At 47.6% G+C, this 18,321-nt stretch overlaps 1 protein-coding gene across 1 annotated transcript in view; it reads left to right on the top strand.

The window, feature by feature from the left end:
• LOC139421844 (TraB domain containing 2A) overlaps positions 1-18,321 on the top strand; it is a 129,805-nt gene that overhangs the window by 42,285 nt on the left and 69,199 nt on the right. Inside the window, exons 3-4 of the mRNA XM_071172969.1 lie at positions 10,410-10,556; positions 12,574-12,748. Of these exons, the coding sequence (XP_071029070.1) occupies positions 10,410-10,556; positions 12,574-12,748 (322 nt within the window). The remainder of the gene's footprint in view (positions 1-10,409; positions 10,557-12,573; positions 12,749-18,321) is intronic.

Here is an 18,321-nt window from a genome sequence, read left to right as displayed (position 1 = left end):
GGGGGTGTAAAATGGAACCCAAAAGAGTTCTACCTGGGACCAAAAAGGGTTCCTCTATGAGGACAGCTGAACGGCCCCTTTTGGAATAACATTTTCTAAGAGTGTACAGCTGTAGCAGTCATTAAACATGCCTACGCTAGAACGTCTTTGCCGAGACATTTCTTATTTCTGTCTGCATTTTCTGTAAAGCTTCTGTGAGTTTAATTCTACCTGATCAGAAGAGTTATTTTGGGGTGGCAGGAAGCCTAGTGGTTAAGAGCGTCGGGGCCAGTAACTGAAAGGTTGCTGGATCGAATCCTCGAGTTGACAAGTAAAAACATTTAAAAATCTGTCGTTCTGCCCCGGAACAAGGCAGTTTAACCCACTGTTCCCCGGTTACACGTCATTGTATATAAGAATTTGTTCTTAACTGGCTTGCCTTGTTAAATAAAATAACATTTAATAGAAAGAAAGGATCTGACAGACCATAAAGTTGAGGGTTTCTTTGTCATATGTAACATGGGGGAAATAAGACAAACAGTTGGACTAACAGGAAGTCTTCATTTGTCCTCGGGTTCTGGCCAAGAGACAGTTCTGGCTGGCTGGCTGCTGGAATCATCATGATTGTCTCAAATAGAACCCTATTCCCTACATAGTGCACTACTTTGGACTATAGGCTCTGGTCAAAAAGATGGCACTACGTAGGGAATAGAGATCCATTAAGGATGAAGCCATAGTGAGAGGAGGCTTGTCAGCTAGAAGCAAATAGCACCCTATTCCCTACATAGTTCCATTAAGGATGAAGCCATAGTGAGAGGAGGCTTGTCAGCTAGAAGCAAATAGCACCCTATTCCCTACATAGTTCCATTAAGGATGAAGCCATAGTGAGAGGAGGCTTGTCAGGTAGAAGCAAATAGCACCCTATTCCCTACATAGTTCCATTAAGGATGAAGCCATAGTGAAAGGAGGCTTGTCAGGTAGAAGCAAATAGCACCCTATTCCCTACATAGTTCCATTAAGGATGAAGCCATAGTGAAAGGAGGCTTGTCAGGTAGAAGCAAATAGCACCCTATTCCCTACATAGTTCCATTAAGGATGAAGCCATAGTGAAAGGAGGCTTGTCAGGTAGAAGCAAATAGCACCCTATTCCCTACATAGTTCCATTAAGGATGAAGCCATAGTGAGAGGAGGCTTGTCAGCTAGAAGCAAATAGCACCCTATTCCCTACATAGTTCCATTAAGGATGAAGCCATAGTGAAAGGAGGCTTGTCAGGTAGAAGCAAATAGCACCCTATTCCCTACATAGTTCCATTAAGGATGAAGCCATAGTGAAAGGAGGCTTGTCAGGTAGAAGCAAATAGCACCCTATTCCCTACATAGTTCCATTAAGGATGAAGCCATAGTGAAAGGAGGCTTGTCAGCTAGAAGAGCGTCTCCAATATCCTGTAGTATCACCCGCTACAGAAAGACTATTTGCTCATTGATTTTAGAAATAGTAAGCTTGAGTAATTAAACTACTGCTATGTTTATTAATTGAGTAGTTAATAGTCATGTCATCAAGGACTGATACTAGCAAACTAACCTCCGTATCTATTGCTTGCTTTCGTGCAGTCCTTCGAGAGGTAAACCGGAAGGTAGACTAGTGGTTAGAGTGTTGGGCCTGTAACTGAAAGGTTGCAAGATCAAATCCCTGAGCTGACAAGGGTAAAAAAAAATAAAAAATCTGTTGATCTGCCCCCGAACAAGGCAGTTAACCTGCTGTCATTGTAAATAAGAATTTGTTCTTAACTGACTTGCCTAGTTAAATTTTTTTTAAAAATAAACCCAGCTCATCCTAGTCTCTGATCTCAGTGTTTATGAACATTTTTGCCTGCTTGTTTTCTGTGAATCCTGTTGAACACCTTTTGTATCACCATGGAGTCCTCCTGTGTTTTCCCCAGTGGCTCTTGCTAGCCCAGATCACTACACTCTAGGTCCCCCAAAAGCTCTTCATCAACCCCCACCATTGATCTCTCACAATGGCTCTCCCCTCACAACAAAAAATATATAACTCCTTTATTTGTTTCTCAACAAGGAAAGTCAATCAAGCAGCCAGGCATAGCGGGTGAATCCACAGCCACAGCTATGTGATGTGTGCAGGGATACGCCTGGATAGATGGGGGGGGGCACATGAATATATATTTATATGCACACCCCTACACCGGGACCTCTTTTATGTGTTGTTTTCTACAGTGCTCAGATGACACATTTCTTCCTCTGGCGGTCATTGTAGTCGGGGGATGGTATAGGAGAAGAAGGCAGAGCTCAGCAGATGCCTTCTTGTCTGCTACAAAGGCCCCCCCCCCCCCTGTCAACCTCTCCACTCCCCAGACTTTCATCAGCTCTTGATCAAAGCTTGCACTCTGCATATGAAAAGGGTCCGGCTTTATGCTGCTCAAATTAGACTATCGCCACCCCGCCAGCCTCCCAAGTCCTCAACAAAACCCATCTGTTCTGTCCAGACTTCATCTTCAGAGGCTTTTCTCAGCCCTCGCCTCACAGGCCTTTCAGCTCATTGCATTACGGTTGTGGAGTGGGGAGCGCAGATCGCTCACACAGAAAAATAAGGAGGGAGGATAGCAACACAATTAGACTGAACCAAATCGTGACAAAACAAAAAAAGATAATTACTTGACATATTGGAAAGAATTTACAAAAAAAAAAGACAATTACTTGACATATTGGAAAGAATTTACAAAAAAAAAAGATAATTACTTGACATATTGGAAAGAATTTACAAAAAAAAAGACAATTACTTGACATATTGGAAAGAATTTACAAAAAAAAAAAAAGTGTGCAAACTAGAATGCCATTTGTCCCTAAACAGAGAGTACACAGCGGCAGAATACCTGACCACAGTGGCAGAATACCTGACCACTGTGACTGACCCAAACTTAAGGAAAGCTTTGACTATGTACAAACTTAGTGAGCATAGCCTTGCTATTGAGAAAGGCCGCCATAGGCAGACATGGCTCTCAAGAGAAGACAGGCTATGTGCACACTGCCCACAAAATGAGGTGGAAACTGATCTGCACTTCCTAACCTGACAAATGTATGGCCATATTAGAGACACATATTTCCCTCAGATTACAGAGACCCACAAAGAATTTGAAAACAAATCCAATCTTGATAAACTCCCATATCTACTGGGTGAAACACCCACGGTGTGACATCACAGCAGCAAGATGTGTGACCTGTTGCCACAAGAAAAGGGCAACCAGTGAAGAACAAACACCATTGTAAATACAACCCATATTTATGTTGATTTATTTTCCCTTTTGTACTTTAACCATTTCCACATCAGTACAACACTATATATACATAATATTACATTTGTAATGTCTTCATTATTTTGGAACTTTTGTGAGTGTAATGTTTACTGTTAACTTTAAATTGTTTATTTCACTTTTGTTTATTATCTACTTCACTTGCTTTGGCAATGTTAACACATGTTCACCATGCCAATAAAGTGAATGAAAATTGAATTGAGAGAGAGAGAGAGAGAGAGAGAGAGAGAGAGAGAGAGAGAGAGAGAGAGAGAGAGAGAGAGAGAGAGAGAGAGAGAGAGAGAGAGAGAGAGAGAGAGAGGTGAGAGTTGAACGAATGACAGTTCCTCCTGTGATCCTTTCTCTGTTGGGGTCATGCTGTGGGTCAGTGGGTGCGTTTTCCTCTTATTTTCCCTCTCTCTCTCTCGCTCGCTCTTTCTCTCTCATTACGTTTCTCTCTCTACTCTCCTCTCTCTATTCTCTCTCTCTCTCTCTCTCTCGCTCGCTCTTTCTCTCTCATTACGTTTCTCTCTCTACTCTCCTCTCTATTCTCTCTCTCTCTCTCTCTCTCTCTCTCGCTCGCTCTTTCTCTCTCATTACGTTTCTCTCTCTACTCTCCTCTCTCTATTCTCTCTCTCTCTCTCTCTCTCTCTCTCTCTCTCTCTCTCGCTCGCTCTTTCTCTCTCATTACGTTTCTCTCTCTACTCTCCTCTCTCTATTCTCTCTCTATCTCTCTCTCTCTCTCTCTCTCTCTCTCTCTCTCTCAATTCAATGTTCAATTTAAGGGCTTTATTGGCATGGTAAACACATGTTAACATTGCCAAAGAAAGTGAAGTAGACAATAAACAAAATAGAAATAAATAATAAAAATGAACAGTAAACATTACACTCACACAAGTTCCAAAAGATTAAAGACATTATAAATATCATACTATGTGCAAATAGTTAAAGTACAAAAGGGAAAATAAATCAACATAAATATGGGTTGTATTTACAATGGTGTTTGTTCTTCACTGGTTGCCCCTTTCTTTGTGGCAACAGGTCACACATATTGCTGTTGTGATGGCACACTGTGGAATTTCACAGTGTGCCATCAAAATTCGATTTGCTTTCAAAAAACATTGTGGGTCTGTGTAATCTGAGGGAAATATGTGTCTCTAATATGGTCATACATTGGGCAGGAGGTTAGGAAGTGCAGATCAGTTTCCACCTCATTTTGTGGGCAGTGAGCACATAGCCTGTCTTCTCTTGAGAGCCAGGTCTGCCTACGACGACCTTTCTCAATAGCAAGGCTATGCTCACTGAGTCTGTACATAGTCGAAGCTTTCCTTAATTTTGGGTCAGTCACAGTGGTCAGGTATTCTGCCGCTGTGTACTCTCTGTTTAGGGCCAAATAGCATTCTAGTTTGCTCTGTTTTTTTGTTAATTCTTTCCAACATGTCAAGTAATTATCTTTTTGTTTTCTCATGATTTGGTTGGGTCTAATTGTGCTGCTGTCCTGGGGCTCTATAGGGTGTGTTTGTGTTTGTGAACAGAGCCCCAGGACCAGCTTCTCCAGGTTCATCTCTCTGTAGGTGATGGCTTTGTTATGGAAGGTTTGGGAATCACTTCCTTTTAGGTGGTTGTTGATTTAACGGCTCTTTTCTGGATTTTGATAATTAGTGGGTATCGGCCTAATTCTACTCTGCATGCATTACTGGGTGTTTTACATTGTACACTGTTGATATTCTTGCAAAATTCTGCATGCAGAGTCTCACTTTGGTGTTTGTCCCATTTTGTGAGTTCTTGGTTGGTGAGCGGACCCCAGACCTCACAAACGTAAAGGGCAATGGGTTCTATAACTGATTAAAGTATTTTTAGCCAGATCCTAATTGGCATGTCAAATTTTATGTTTCTTTTGATGGCATAGAATGCTCTTCTTGCCTTGTCTCTCAGATGGTTCACAGCTTTGTGGAAGTTACCTGTGGCGCTGATGTTTAGGCCAAGGTATGTATAGCTTTTTTGTGTGCTCTAGGGCAACGGTATCTAGATGGAATTTGTATTTGTGGTCCTGGCGACTGGACCTTTTTTGGAACACCATTATTTTTGTCTTACTGAGATTTACTGTCAGGTTAACCCCCTAAGAGTCGATTGACACACAGAAGTTGGCACTTTTTTTAGGTAGTTTAAGTGGAGCGAAAGGATCCCATGAGGGCAGAAAAATAAATGTATTTTATATATATATATATACACTACAGTATGTGGACACCTGCTCGTCAAACATCTCATTCCAAAATCATGGGCATTAGTATGGAGATGGTTCCCCCTTTGCTGCTATAACAGCCTCCACTCTTTTAGGAAGGCTTTCCACTAGATGTTGGAACATTGCTGCAGGGACTTGCTTCCATTCAGTCACAAGAGTATTAGTGAGGTCAGGCACTGATGTTGGGCGATTAGGCCTGCCTCGCAGTCGGCTTTCCAATTCATCCCAAAGGTGTTCAATGGGGTTGAGGTCAGGGCTTTGTGCAGGCTAGTCAAGTTCTTCCACACCAATCTCGACAAACTATTTCTGTATGGACCTCGCTTTGTGCACGAGGGCATTGCCTTGCTGAAACAGGAAAGGGCCTTCCTAAAACTGTTTCCACAAAGTTGGAAGCACAGAATCTTCTAGAATGACATTGTATGCTGTAGCATTAAGATTTCCCTTCACTGGAACTAAGGGCCCTAGCTCGAACCATGAAAGACAGCCCCAGACCATTATTCCTCCTCCACCAAACTTTACAGTTGGCACTGTGCATTGGGGCAGGTAGTGTTCTCCTGACATCCGCCAAACCCAGATTCGTCTTCAGCTCACTCCACAGGTTTTCAGTGGGGTTTAGGTCAGGGGACTGGGATGGTCATTGCAAAAGCTTGATTCTATGGTCAGTGAACCATTTTTGTGTGGATTTGGAGGTGTGCTTTGGATCGTTGTCCTGATGGAAAATCCAACAGGTTTTAGCCTAAACTCTCCTGGTACTTGATGGAGCCCATGATGCCATTTATCCTGACAGGGTTCCCAGGGCATTTGGAAGTAAAACATCCCCATAACATCACAGATCCACCACTATACTACACAGATCCACCACTATACTACACAGATCCACTATACTACACAGATCCACTATACTACACAGATCCACCACTATACTACACAGATCCACTATACTACACAGATCCACTATACTACACAGATCCACTATACTACACATATCCACTATACTACACAGATCCACCACTATACTACACAGATCCACTATACTACACAGATCCACTATACTACACAGATCCACCACTATACTACACAGATCCACTATACTACACAGATCCACTATACAACACAGATCCACCACTATACTACACAGATCCACCACTATACTACACAGATCCAACACTATACTACACAGATCCACTATAATACACAGATCCACTATAGTACACAGATCCACTATACTACACAGATCCACCACTATACTACACAGATCCGCTTCTATACTACACATATCCACTATACTACACAGATCCACTATACTACACATATCCACTATACTACACAGATCCACTATACTACACATATCCACCACTATACTACACAGATCCACTATACTACACAGATCCACCACTATACTACACAGATCCACTATACTACACATATCCACCACTATACTACACAGATCCACTATACTACACGGATCCACCACTATACTACACAGATCCACCACTATACTACATAGATCCGCCACTATACTACACCGATCCACCACTATACTACACATATCACCTATACTACACAGATCCACTATACTACACATATCCACTATACTACACAGATCCACCACTATACTACACATATCCACTATACTACACAGATCCATCACTATACTTCACAGATGCACCACTATACTACACCGATCCACTATACTACACAGATCCACCACTATACTACACAGATCCACTATACTACCCAGATCCACTATACTACCCAGATCCACTATACTACACAGATCCACTATACTACACAGATCCACTATACTACACATATCCACTATACTAGACAGATCCACTATACTACACAGATCCACTAAACTAGACAGATCCACTATACTACACAGATCCACTATACTAGACAGATCCACTATGCTCGACAGATCCACTATACTACACAGATCCACTATACCAGACAGATCCACTATACTACCCAGATCCACTATACTACACAGATCCACTATACTACACAGATCCACCATACTACACAGATCCACTATACTAGACAGATCCACTATACCACACAGATCCACTATACTAGACAGATCCACTATACTACCCAGATCCACTATACTAGACAGATCCACTATACTACCCAGATCCACTATACTAGACAGATCCACTATACTACACAGATCCACTATACTAGACAGATCCACTATACTAGACAGATCCACTATACTCCACAGATCCACTATACTACACAGATCCACCACTATACTACACAGATCCACCACTATACTACACAGATCCACTATACTACACAGATCCACTATACTACACAGATCCACTATACTACACAGACCCACTATACTACACAGACCATACTCATAACCCACCTCTGGTGTCTGTTGCCAATAAGCTATAATTTAGTCTTATCAGACCATAGCACCTGGTTCCAATGACATTTACCAAACTCCAGGCACTTACGTTTGTGTTCTGGTGAAAGCAGAGGTCGTCTTCTGGCAACCCTTCCAAATAACTTGTTGGCATTGAGTTTTTTCGTATTTTTTATTTATTTAACCTTTATTTAACTAGGCAAGTCAGTTAAGAACAAATTCTTATGTACAATGACGGCCTACAGAGGTGGCGTGTAATGATATTTTTGGAGTCTTGGTGTCCGTCACGTTCTGACCTTAGTTCTTTTGTTGTGTTTTTTGTTTTAGTATGGTCAGGGCGTGAGTTGGGGTGGGCAGTCTATGTTCGTTTTTCTATGTTGTGTTTATGTGTTTGGCCTGGTATGGTTCTCAATCAGAGGCAGGTGTCGTTAGTTGTCTCTGATTGAGAATCATACTTAGGTTGCCTTTCCCCACCTGTGTGATGTGGGTGATTGTTTTACTGTTTTGTTGTTTGTGTCACCATTCAGGACTGTTTCGGGTTTCGTTTTCATTCACTTTGTTATTTTTGTATCGAGTCGTGTTCAGTTATTATTAAAGTATCATGGACACTTACCACGCTGCGTATTGGTCCGATCCTTGCTACTCTTCCTCAGAAGAAGAGGAGGAATGCCGTTACAGTGTCCTCAAGATGTAACCAGCTTATTCAATTATACAACTGTGATCCTTGACGTTTTTCAATTCAAACTTTGAGTTTTTCACTTTTCAATTATTATACAAAATTCTTGCAGCCAATAAAATGTTATATATAAATATATATATATTGGGGAAACCAACCATTCAAACTGCAGATTTTGCTGCAAAGAGACAGAGTCATTAGTTCACTTGTATTGGTACTGTCCATATGTAGCTTGTTTTTGGTCGCAGGTTCAGGAATGGCTAAAGAATATAAACATTTACCGTGAGCTAACTCTGCAGATAGCACTGCTGGGTGATCTGAAAAGTCAATCGATCTACAATATAATAATACTCTTAGCAAAATAAATGTATATCTTGAATTAGAAACTATAAGCATGGAAACATCACAGCACAGTTGAAGAGAAACTGGATGGTGTTCAGAGATAGATGGGGAGCGGTTGAGGGGAGCTGAAGGACTGGATGGTGTTCAGAGATAGATGGGAGGGGTTGAGGGGAGCTGAAGGACTGGATGGTGTTCAGAGATAGATGGGAGGGGTTGAGGGGAGCTGAAGGACTGGATGGTGTTCAGAGATAGATGGGGAGGGGTTGAGGGGAGCTGAAGGATGGGACTGGATGGTGTTCAGAGATAGATGGGAGGGGTTGAGGGGAGCTGAAGGACTGGATGGTGTTCAGAGATAGATGGGAGGGGTTGAGGGGAGCTGAAAGACTGGATGGTGTTCAGAGATAGATGGGGAGGGGTTGAGGGGAGCTGAAGGATGGGACTGGATGGTGTTCAGAGATAGATGGGAGGGGTTGAGGGGAGCTTAAGGATGGGACTGGATGGTGTTCAGAGATGAAAAGATAACTATTGTAAATATACTGTGTCCATACATGTATATAGTATGTATCAATTTGAAGGAGAGGCCTAAGTGTTATTGTCCACTAGTGGGGGGGGGGGGGGGGGGGGGGGGGGGGTGTAAGTGTTAGGGGAGGGGGGGTAGTGTTAGGGGGGGGGGGGGGGGGGGGTGTTAGGGGAGTGTTAGGGGAGTGGGGGAAGTGTTAGGGGAGTGTTAGGAGAGTGGGGGAAGTGTTAGGGGAGGGGGGGTAGTGTTACGTTAGGGAAGGTAGTGTTAGTGGAGGGGGGGTAGTGTTAGGGGAGGGGGGTAGTGTTAGGGGGGGTAGTGTTATGGGGGGGTAGTGTTAGGGGAGGGGGGTAGTGTTAGGGGAGGGGGGGCAGTGTTAGGGTAGGGGTGTAGTGTTAGGGGAGGGGGTAGTGTTAGGGGAGGGGGGTAGTGTTATAGAGGGGGGTAGTGTTATAGAGGGGGGTAGTGTTATAGAGGGGGGTAATGTTATAGAGGGGGGTAGTGTTATGGGGGGTAGTGTTAGGGGAGGGGGGTAGTGTTAGGGGAGGGGGGGCAGTGTTAGGGGAGGGGGGTAGTGTTAGGGGAGGGGGGGCAGTGTTAGGGGAGGGGGGGCAGTGTTAGAGGGGGGGGGGGGCAGTGTTAGGGGAGGGGGGTAGTGTTAGGGGAGGGGGGGCAGTGTTAGGGGAGGGGGGGCAGTGTTAGAGGGGGGGGGTAGTGTTAGGGGAGGGGGGTAGTGTTATGGGGGGGGTAGTGTTAGGAAAGCCTTTTTTATTGATTAATGTAGTCAATGTGATTCACTACCTCTTATTATTGATTCATGTAGTCATTGTGATTCCCTACCTCTTATTATTGATTCATGTAGTCATTGTGATTCACTACCTCTTATTATTGATTCATGTAGTCATTGTGATTCCCTACCTCTTATTATTGATTCATGTAGTCAATGGGCATATCTTCCTCATCTCCAGGTGATCTTTGCCCTGAACCAGACCCTTGTACAGCAGGAGAGTGTGAGAGCAGGCAGTTTGCAGGGCTCCTATACCACTGAGGACCTCATCAAGCACTACAACTGTGGAGACCTCAACTCCATCATCTTTAACCACGACACCTCTCAGGTCAGTTACGACCACCCTGACCCCGTTACTCCTAACCCCTAACACTAACAACCCCTAACACTAATGACCCCTAACACCAATGACCCCTAACACTAATGACCCCTAACACTAACAACCCCTAACACTAATGTCCCCTAACACTAATGACCCCTAACACTAATGACCCCTAACAATAACAACTCCTAACACTAATGACCCCTAACACTAACGACCCCTAGCACTAACGACCCCGAACACTAACGACCCCGAACACTAACGACCCCGAACACTAATGACCCCCTAACACTAATGACCCCTAACACTACAATTGTGGAGACCTCAACTCCATCATCTTCAACCACGACACCTCTCTGGTCAGTTACAACCACCCTGACCCCAACCTCTGACCTCTGACCCTTTAATTCAGACCTCTAACCATGTCCTTACCTCTGACCCCTAACCTCTATCCCTGACCCCAACCCCTGACCCATAACCCCAAACCCTGAGCTCTAACCCTTATCCTGTCATAACCCTGTCCTTACCCTGTCCTAACACTGTCCCAACCCTGTCCTAGCCCTGTCCTAACCCTGTCCAACCCTGTCCTAACCCTGTCCTAACGTTGTCCTCACCCTGTCCCCACCCTGTCCGGCCTTGTCCTAACACTGTCCTAACCCTGCCTTTACCCTGTCCTAACCCTGCCCTTACCCTGTCCCTACCCTGTCCCTAACCCTGTCCTATAACCCTGTCCCTAACCCTGTCCCTACCCTGTCCTAACCCTGTCCTAACCCTGTCCCTAACCCTGTCCCTACCCTGTCCTAACCCTGTCCTAACCCTGTCCCTACCCTGTCCCTAACCCTGTCCTAACCCTGTCCCCACCCTGTCCCTACCCTGTTCCTACCCTGTCCTAACCCTGTCCGACCTTGTCCTAACCCTGCCTTACCCTGTCCTAACCCTGTCCTAACCCTGTCCCCACCCTGTCCTACCCTGTCCCCACCCTGTCCCTATCCTGTCCTAACCCTGTCCCTATCCTGTCCTAACCCTGTCCCTACCCTGTCCTAACCCTGTCCCTACCCTGTCCCTAACCCTGTCCTAACCCTGTCCCCACCCTGTCCCTACCCTGTTCCTACCCTGTCCTAACCCTGTCCGACCTTGTCCTAACCCTGCCTTACCCTGTCCTAACCCTGTCCTAACCCTGTCCCCACCCTGTCCTACCCTGTCCCCACCCTGTCCCTAACCCTGCCTTACCCTGTCCTAACCCTGTCCTAACCCTGTCCCCACCCTGTCCTACCCTGTCCCCACCCTGTCCCTATCCTGTCCTAACCCTGTCCCTACCCTGTCCTAACCCTGTCCGACCTTGTCCTAACCCTGCCTTACCCTGTCCTAACCCTGTCCTAACCCTGTCCCCACCCTGTCCTACCCTGTCCCCACCCTGTCCCTATCCTGTCCTAACCCTGTCCCTACCCTGTCCTAACCCTGTCCCAACCCTGTCTGACTTTGTCCTAACCCTGCCTTTACCCTGTCCTAACCCTGTCCTAACCCTGTCCCCATCCTGTCCTACCCTGTCTTCACCCTGTCCCTACCCTGTCCCTACCCTGTCCCTACCCTGTCCCAACCCTGTCCCCACCCTGTCCTACCCTGTCCCCACCCCGTCCCTACCCTGTCCAAACCCTGTACCTACCCTGTCCCTACCCTGTCCTTACCCTGTCCCTACCCTGTCCCTACCCTGTCCCTAACCCTGTCCCCACCCTGTCCCCACCCTGTCCTAACCCTGTCCCTACCCTGTCCCCACCCTGTCCCTACCCTGTCCTAACCCTGACCCTACCCTGTCCCTACCCTTTCCCTACCCTGTCCTAACCCTGTCCCTACCCTGTCCCACCCTGTCCCCACCCTGGCCTAACCCTGTCCCTACCCTGTCCCCACCCTGTCCCTACCCTGTCCCTACCCTGTCCCTACCCTGAGCAGCTAAAATGTAATCATTACGTTGTGCTTACTGGAGTGTAATATGTCCATTATGACAATGCAAATCATCCCTCTGTAGGTCCCCAACTTCAACAACGTGACCCTGCGCCCCAGCGAGCAGATAACGGCCCAGGAGATAGACAGCTACTTCAGACAGGAACTGATCTACAAGAGGAACGACAGGATGGGGAACAGGGTTAAGACTCTGATGGAAGAACACCCTGACAACAGCTTCTTCTTCGCCTTCGGAGCAGGTCAGTGATGATGATGATGATAGGCTATTATCTGCTGGACCCCAGGAAGAGTAGCTGCTGCCTTGGTGCAGGAACTAATGGGGATCCATAATAAACCCCAGGAAGAGTAGCTGCTGCCTTGGCAGGAACTAATGGGGATCCTTAATAAACCCCAGGAAGAGTAGCTGCTGTCTTGACAGGAACTAATGGGGATCCATAATAAACCCCAGGAAGAGTAGCTGCTGCCTTGGCAGGAACTTATGGGGATCCATAATAAACCCCAGGAAGAGTAGCTGCTGACTTGGCAGGAACTAATGGGGTTCCATAATAAACCCCAGGAAGAGTAGCTGCTGCCTTGGCAGGAACTAATGGGGATCCATAATAAACCCCAGGAAGAGTAGCTGCTGCCTTGGCAGGAACTAATGGGGATCCTTAATAAATACAAAAACAAATGGGGATGTTGATTGCACCCTGAGTTCTACTACCCTCTTCTAAATGTCAGATATGATGGGAAAGGATCATGATTTCTAGGTTGGTGTGTTTAAGCCTACAACAATGTAGTGGTTTGCCTTTCTAATGACTGGGCCCACTTGACCCTTGATTGATTCAGTATAGAGCTATGAAAAGTGAATCATCTTTACATGAGCAGACTGTATATCTCCTCTCTTTATCCTCCCTTCATTCCTTCACTCCTTCACTCCCTGGGGCGGTGGTAAAACACTTCTCCAAGGCCTGAAGTCATACATCTACACCCCAAATCGCAACCTACTCCCTATGTGCTCTGGTGTAAAGTAGTGCACCATATATAGGGAACAGGGTTCCATAGGGCTCTGGTTAAAAGTAGTGTAATGTAGTCCTTCTCTTTGACCTGCGACCTCTGTTGGCTGGATGTATTGTAGTCCTTCTCTTTGACCTGCCGACCTCTGTTGGCTGGATGTATTGTAGTTCTTCTCTTTGACCTGCCGACCTCTGTTGGCTGGATGTAATGTAGTCCTTCTCTTTGACCTGCGACCTCTGTTGGCTGGATGTAATGTAGTCCTTCTCTTTGACCTGCGACCTCTGTTGGCTGGATGTAATGTAGTCCTTCTCTTTGACCTGCGACCTCTGTTGGCTGGATGTATTGTAGTCCTTCTCTTTGACCTGCGACCTCTGTTGGCTGGATGTATTGTAGTCCTTCTCTTTGACCTGCGACCTCTGTTGGCTGGATGTATTGTAGTTCTTCTCTTTGAACTCTGTTGGCTGGATGTATTGTAGTCCTTCTCTTTGACCTGCGACCTCTGTTGGCTGGATGTATTGTAGTCCTTCTCTTTGACCTGCGACCTCTGTTGGCTGGATGTATTGTAGTCCTTCTCTTTGACCTGCGACCTCTGTTGGCTGGATGTATTGTAGTCCTTCTCTTTGACCTGCCGACCTCTGTTGGCTGGATGTATTGTAGTTCTTCTCTTTGACCTGCCGACCTCTGTTGGCTGGATGTAATGTAGTCCTTCTCTTTGACCTGCGACCTCTGTTGGCTGGATGTAATGTAGTCCTTCTCTTTGACCTGCGACCTCTGTTGGCTGGATGTAATGTAGTCCTTCTCTTTGACCTGCGACCTCTGTTGGCTGGATGTGTTGTAGTCCTTCTCTTTGACCTCTGTTGGCTGGATGTAATGTAGTCCTTCTCTTTGACCTCTGTTGGCTGGATGTATTGTAGTCCTTCTCTTTGACCTCTGTTGGCTGGATGTAATGTAGTCCTTCTCTTTGACCTCTGTTGGCTGGATGTAATGTAGTCCTTCTCTTTGACCTCTGTTGGCTGGATGTAATGTAGTCCTTCTCTTTGACCTGCAACCTCTGTTGGCTGGATGTATTGTAGTCCTTCTCTTTGACCTGCGACCTCTGTTGGCTGGATGTAATGTAGTCCTTCTCTTTGACCTGCAACCTCTGTTGGCTGGATGTATTGTAGTCCTTCTCTTTGACCTCTGTTGGCTGGATGTAATGTAGTCCTTCTCTTTGACCTGCCGACCTCTGTTGGCTGGATGTAATGTAGTCCTTCTCTTTGACCTGCGACCTCTGTTGGCTGGATGTATTGTAGTCCTTCTCTTTGACCTGCGACCTCTGTTGGCTGGATGTAATGTAGTCCTTCTCTTTGACCTGCAACCTCTGTTGGCTGGATGTATTGTAGTCCTTCTCTTTGACCTGCGACCTCTGTTGGCTGGATGTATTGTAGTTCTTCTCTTTGACCTGCGACCTCTGTTGGCTGGATGTATTGTAGTCCTTCTCTTTGACCTGCGACCTCTGTTGGCTGGATGTATTGTAGTCCTTCTCTTTGACCTGCGACCTCTGTTGGCTGGATGTATTGTAGTCCTTCTCTTTGACCTGCCGACCTCTGTTGGCTGGATGTAATGTAGTCCTTCTCTTTGACCTGCGACCTCTGTTGGCTGGATGTATTGTAGTTCTTCTCCTTGATCTCTGTTGGCTGGATGTATTGTAGTCCTTCTCTTTGACCTGCGACCTCTGTTGGCTGGGATTCGTACAGCAATGTTCTCAGTTTTAGGGGTGAAATTCACTTGTTGCCACATTGTTTGGTTCATTTAACTGAGACTTGGAAGCTGAGCAGGTTTAAAGAGGGTGTGAACTTTGGAGAGTTCATGTTGAAGGAGCTACGAGAGCAGAGGGTCGAGGGCTGAGAGCTGAGGGCTGAGAGCGGAGTGCCGGGGGCTGAGAGCTGGGGGCTAAGGGCTGAGATCTGAGGGCTGGGGGCTGAGAACGGAGGGCCTGGGGCTGAGAGCTGAGGGCTGAGAGCTGAGGGCTGAGAGCGGAGGGCCGGGGGCTGAGAGCTGAGGGCCTGTGGGGCTGAGGGCTGTGGCTACTCCTGCCAAGTCTCATTCTGGAGAGTTAGGACCCTCTCTCTGCCACTCTTACCACACACTACCTCCTCCCCTCCACTACCCCCTGCCCACCTCCTCCCCTCCACTACCCCCCGCCCACCTCCTCTCCTCCACTACCCCCTGCCCACCTCCTCCCCTCCACTACCCCCTGCCCACCTCCTCTCCTCTACTACCCCCTGCCCACCTCCTCCCCTCCACTACCCCCTGCCCACCTCCCCACCTCCTCTCCTCCACTACCCCCTGCCCACCTACTCTCCTCCACTACCCCCTGCCCACCTCCTCTCCTCCACTACCTCCTGCCCACCTCCTCTCCTCCACTACCCCCCGCCCACCTCCTCTCCTCCACTACCCCCTGCCCACCTCCTCTCCTCCACTACCCCCTGCCCACCTCCTCCCCTCCACTACCCCGCGCCCACCTCCTCTCCTCCAACTACCCCCTGCCCACCTCCTCTCCTCCACTACCCCCTGCCCACCTCCTCTCCTCCACTACCCCCTGCCCACCTCCCCTCCTCCACTATCCCCTGCCCACCTCCTCTCCTCCACTACCCCCTGCCCACTTCCTCTCCTCCACTACACCCTGCCCACCTCCTCCCCTCCACTACCCCCTGCCCACCTCCTCCCCTCCACTACCCCCTGCCCACCTCCTCCCCTCCATTACCCCCTGCCCACCTCCTCTCCTCCACTACCCCCTGCCCACCTCCTCTCCTCCACTACCCCCTGCCCACCTCCTTCCCTCCACTACCCCCTGCCCACCTCCTCTCCTCCACAACCCCCTGCCCACCTCCTCTCCTCCACTACCCCCTGCCCACCTCCTCTCCTCCACTACCCCCTGCCCACCTCCTTCCCTCCACTACCCCCTGCCCACCTCCTCTCCTCCACTACCCACTGCCCACCTCCTCTCCTCCACTACCCCCTGCCCACTTCCTCTCCTCCACTACCCCCTGCCCACCTCCTCCACTACCCCCTGCCCACCTCCTCCACTACCCCCTGCTCACCTCCTTCACTACCCCCTGCCCACCTCCTCTCCTCCACTACCCCCTGCCCACCTCCTCCACTACCCCCTGCCCACCTCCTCTCCTCCACTACCCCCTGCCCACCTCCTCCACTACCCCCTGCTCACCTCCTCCACTACCCCCTGCCCACCTGCCCACCTCCTCTCCTCCACTACCCCCTGCCCACCTCCTCCACTACCCCCTGCCCACCTCCTCTCCTCCACTACCCCCTGCCCACCTCCTCTCCTCCACTACCCCCTGCCCACCTCCTCCACGACCCCCTGCTCACTTCCTCCACTACCCCCTGCCCACCTGCCCACCTCCTCTCCTCCACTACCCCCTGCCCACCTCCTCCACTACCCCCTGCCCACCTCCTCCACTACCCCCTGCCCACCTCCTCTCCTCCACTACCCCCTGCCCACCTCCTCCACTACCCCCCGCCCACCTCCTCTCCTCCAACTACCACCTCACCATTTTGTGTATCTGTAATCATGTTTTACAGCTGCATATAAAGTGCTGCTTCCCAGAGGTGTGAACTGAGGCCTTGAGAGGATGTCGTCACTTTTAGTTAATGATGACCAGCACCAGCCAAAGTGTGTGTGTGTGTGTGTGTGTGTGTGTGTGTGTGTGTGTGTGTGTGTGTGTGTGTGTGTGTGTGTGTGTGTGTGTGTGTGTGTGTGTGTGTGTGTGTGTGTGTGTGCGTGTGTGTGTTGAGTTCTGAGAAGGTTTTAAAGGGACACTGCACCCGCTGATTTGGCCTGCTCCTCAAGAAATGCTGGTTGCCATGACAAAAGTTAAACGTGAGTTGGCTTGGGGGTGTGGTTCGATATGGGGTGTTTTTTGGGTGTGTCCTTGCCACCGCTAAGACACACCCATCTGTCAGAAGCTTGCCCGCAGCTGTTTCCTCCCGCTCCATCACAACATGGGGCGACAGGTAACCTAGTGGTTTAGAGTGTTGGAAGATCTGTTGCAAGAAATGTTGCAAGATCTTATCTCCGAGCTGACAAGGTAAAAATCTGTTGCTCTGCCCCTGAACAAGGCAGTTAACCCACTGTTCTTAGGCCGTCATTGTCGAAAATAATTTGTTCTTAAATGAATTGCCAAGTGAAATAAAAATCCAAATAAAAACTCTTGCAGGTTGAGTTCAATAACTACAGGCAGATGTATGGTGAGGTCTTCGCAATCAAATCAAATTGTATTGGTCACATACACATGGTTAGCAGATGTTAATGCAAGTGTAGCGAAATGCTTGTGCTTCTAGTTCCGACTATGCAGTAATATCTAACAATGAATCTAACAAATATACAATATATACAGTCGTGGCCAAAAGTTTTGAGAATGACACAAATATTAATTTTCACAAAGTCTGCTGCCTCAGTTTGTATGATGGCAATTTGCATATACTCCAGATTGTTATGAAGAGTGATCAGATTAATTGCAATTAATTGCAAAGTCCCTCTTTGCCATGCAAATGAACTGAATCCCCAAAAAACATTTCCACTGCATTTCATCCCTGCCACAAAAGGACCAGCTGACATCATGTCAGTGATTCTCTTGTTAACACAGGTGTGAGTGTTGATGAGGACAAGGCTGGAGATCACTCTGTCATGCTGATTGAGTTCGAATAACAGACTGGAAGCTTCAAAAGGAGGGGGGTGCTTGGAATCATTGTCCTTCCTCTGTCAACCATGGTTACCTGCAAGGAAAAACGTGCCGTCATTATTGCTTTACACAAA

Source organism: Oncorhynchus clarkii, chromosome 12, assembly GCF_045791955.1.
Source record: "Oncorhynchus clarkii lewisi isolate Uvic-CL-2024 chromosome 12, UVic_Ocla_1.0, whole genome shotgun sequence".
Taxonomy (NCBI): Eukaryota; Metazoa; Chordata; class Actinopteri; order Salmoniformes; family Salmonidae; genus Oncorhynchus; species Oncorhynchus clarkii.
This window is presented reverse-complemented; position numbering and strand designations above follow the sequence as displayed.